This window comes from Condylura cristata, unplaced genomic scaffold, assembly GCF_000260355.1.
Source record: "Condylura cristata isolate star-nosed mole 26May11 unplaced genomic scaffold, ConCri1.0 scaffold00003, whole genome shotgun sequence".
In the NCBI taxonomy this organism is placed as follows: Eukaryota; Metazoa; Chordata; class Mammalia; order Eulipotyphla; family Talpidae; genus Condylura; species Condylura cristata.
The window spans coordinates 77,050,265-77,051,866 of NW_004567104.1; the positions used below are offsets into that span (position 1 = coordinate 77,050,265).

The 1,602-nt window shown below is 70.7% G+C and overlaps 1 protein-coding gene across 1 annotated transcript in view; it reads right to left on the reverse strand.

Annotated features, from left to right (window-relative positions):
• DSCAM (Down syndrome cell adhesion molecule) overlaps window positions 1–1,602 on the reverse strand; it is a 299,116-nt gene that overhangs the window by 8,350 nt on the left and 289,164 nt on the right. The window contains exon 30 of the mRNA XM_012730962.1: window positions 1,155–1,457. Coding sequence (XP_012586416.1) covers window positions 1,155–1,457 — 303 coding nt within the window. The remainder of the gene's footprint in view (window positions 1–1,154; window positions 1,458–1,602) is intronic.

Below are 1,602 nucleotides of genomic sequence, written 5' to 3' on the forward strand. Positions count from 1 at the left end.
GCCCCGCGCCCCGCGCCCCACCGGCTCCTCCCCTCGGGCCGCACAGCCCCAGAAAGCCCCGGCAGCTACCCCACCCTCTGCATCAGCCTTGCAAGTAAATGCCAGCCGCAGAAAATACTGGAAACCAACACACCCGGAAACCCCTGCCGCCCTGGGGAGCGGGCCAGAGACGGCCGGAGCCATCGCCGCCGCTGACCGAGCCGGGCGTCCGGCCGGCCAGACAGGCCCCGGCGCTGAGGCCCCTGAGACCCACGCCCGGGCTCCGCCGGTCTCGCCACAGAGACCAGAGCAATCACAGCACTTTGCGCGAAGGTGAATTTCTGAACTGGAACCAGCACAGCGGCTCAGCGAACGGGAGGGAGGACACAGCTACAGTCTGCGGGGGCGGACGGGACGGCCGCAGAGGGTGCCGGCCTGGGCTTGGGGCGGCCCTGGGCTTGGGGCGGCCCTGGAGACGGCCGCGGCCACGCTCGGGGTCCTGCTCCCTGGTGCCGTCGCCGAGCCGAGGGCCAGGAAACGTCACATGAGCCAAACTGGCCCCGGGCCGCTGCTCCCGCCGGCCGGCGGTCCGGCTTGCTGCCCGATTGTCCCCGGGCCCCCTCCCTCTGCCCCGCTCCGCGCCTCACTCCTCATCCACACTGTCTGCCAGACCCCACAGCTTACCGTCGGGAGCGCACACGCCAGCCCGGAGCACGCCCAGGGGCTGGACACGAAGGCCCGCTTGACCTCGGCTGGTCACCGCCACGTCGGCTCACTCGGGGCCCCGGGCCAGCCGGTTGCTCAGAGCACTCGCTGAGGGGCCTCCGGAGAGCAGCCCCTCTCTCAGGTGCGGGGTCTCCCCTAAACCTGGGCCCTAGCGACGGGCTATCTGGCTGGCTCCCGGGTCACCTGCTCTCAGCCCCGCCGCCTGCCACGGGAGGCCCAGGCCGGCTGACCGGAGCCCACAGCAGAAGGGCCCGGCCGGAGGCTGACCGCTGGCCCTGACGGCGCCTCCCCCGCGGACACGGGGCTGTGGCTGGGCCTCCCCACCAGGAGCAAGACAGAGGGTGAAGCGGGTAGGCCGGCGAGCCTGGGGCCGCCCTGCGGGACGGCGAAACAGCCGGGCGAACGCCTGGCCTCCGGGAGACCGCGCCGGGGCCCGCAGCCAGCCTCACCTGGACGATGCGCCTTGGGCACCGCCATGTTCATCACTCGCCCTCCATCCTGAGGTTTGGGGGGGGACGCAGTGAACCTGCAGATCCCCGACTCTGAAGGGGTGCTGGAGGTCAGGCTGTCCGTGTACTCGTTTGTCCCTGCCGTCAACTGCTCGGACGACGTGTCCGATATGAAGCACTCGGTGATGGTGAACTTGGCGTGCCGCAGCTGTTCCTCCATCTTGGCGTGCTCGTAGGCCCTGGCCAGCTCTTCATAGGTGGAGGAGGCACTTTCTGTGGAGACCATACTGCTGCGCGCTCGATCTGCACCATGGAGGAGAGAGCTCGCTGAGGCCCCGGCCCTGGCCTGCTGGCCAGTGGCCGCCTCGGCCAGACCCCAGTGCCCCAGCGGGGCCCTCAGACTTGGTCCTGAGCCCTGAGCCCTGAGCCCTGAGCCCTGAGACCTGAG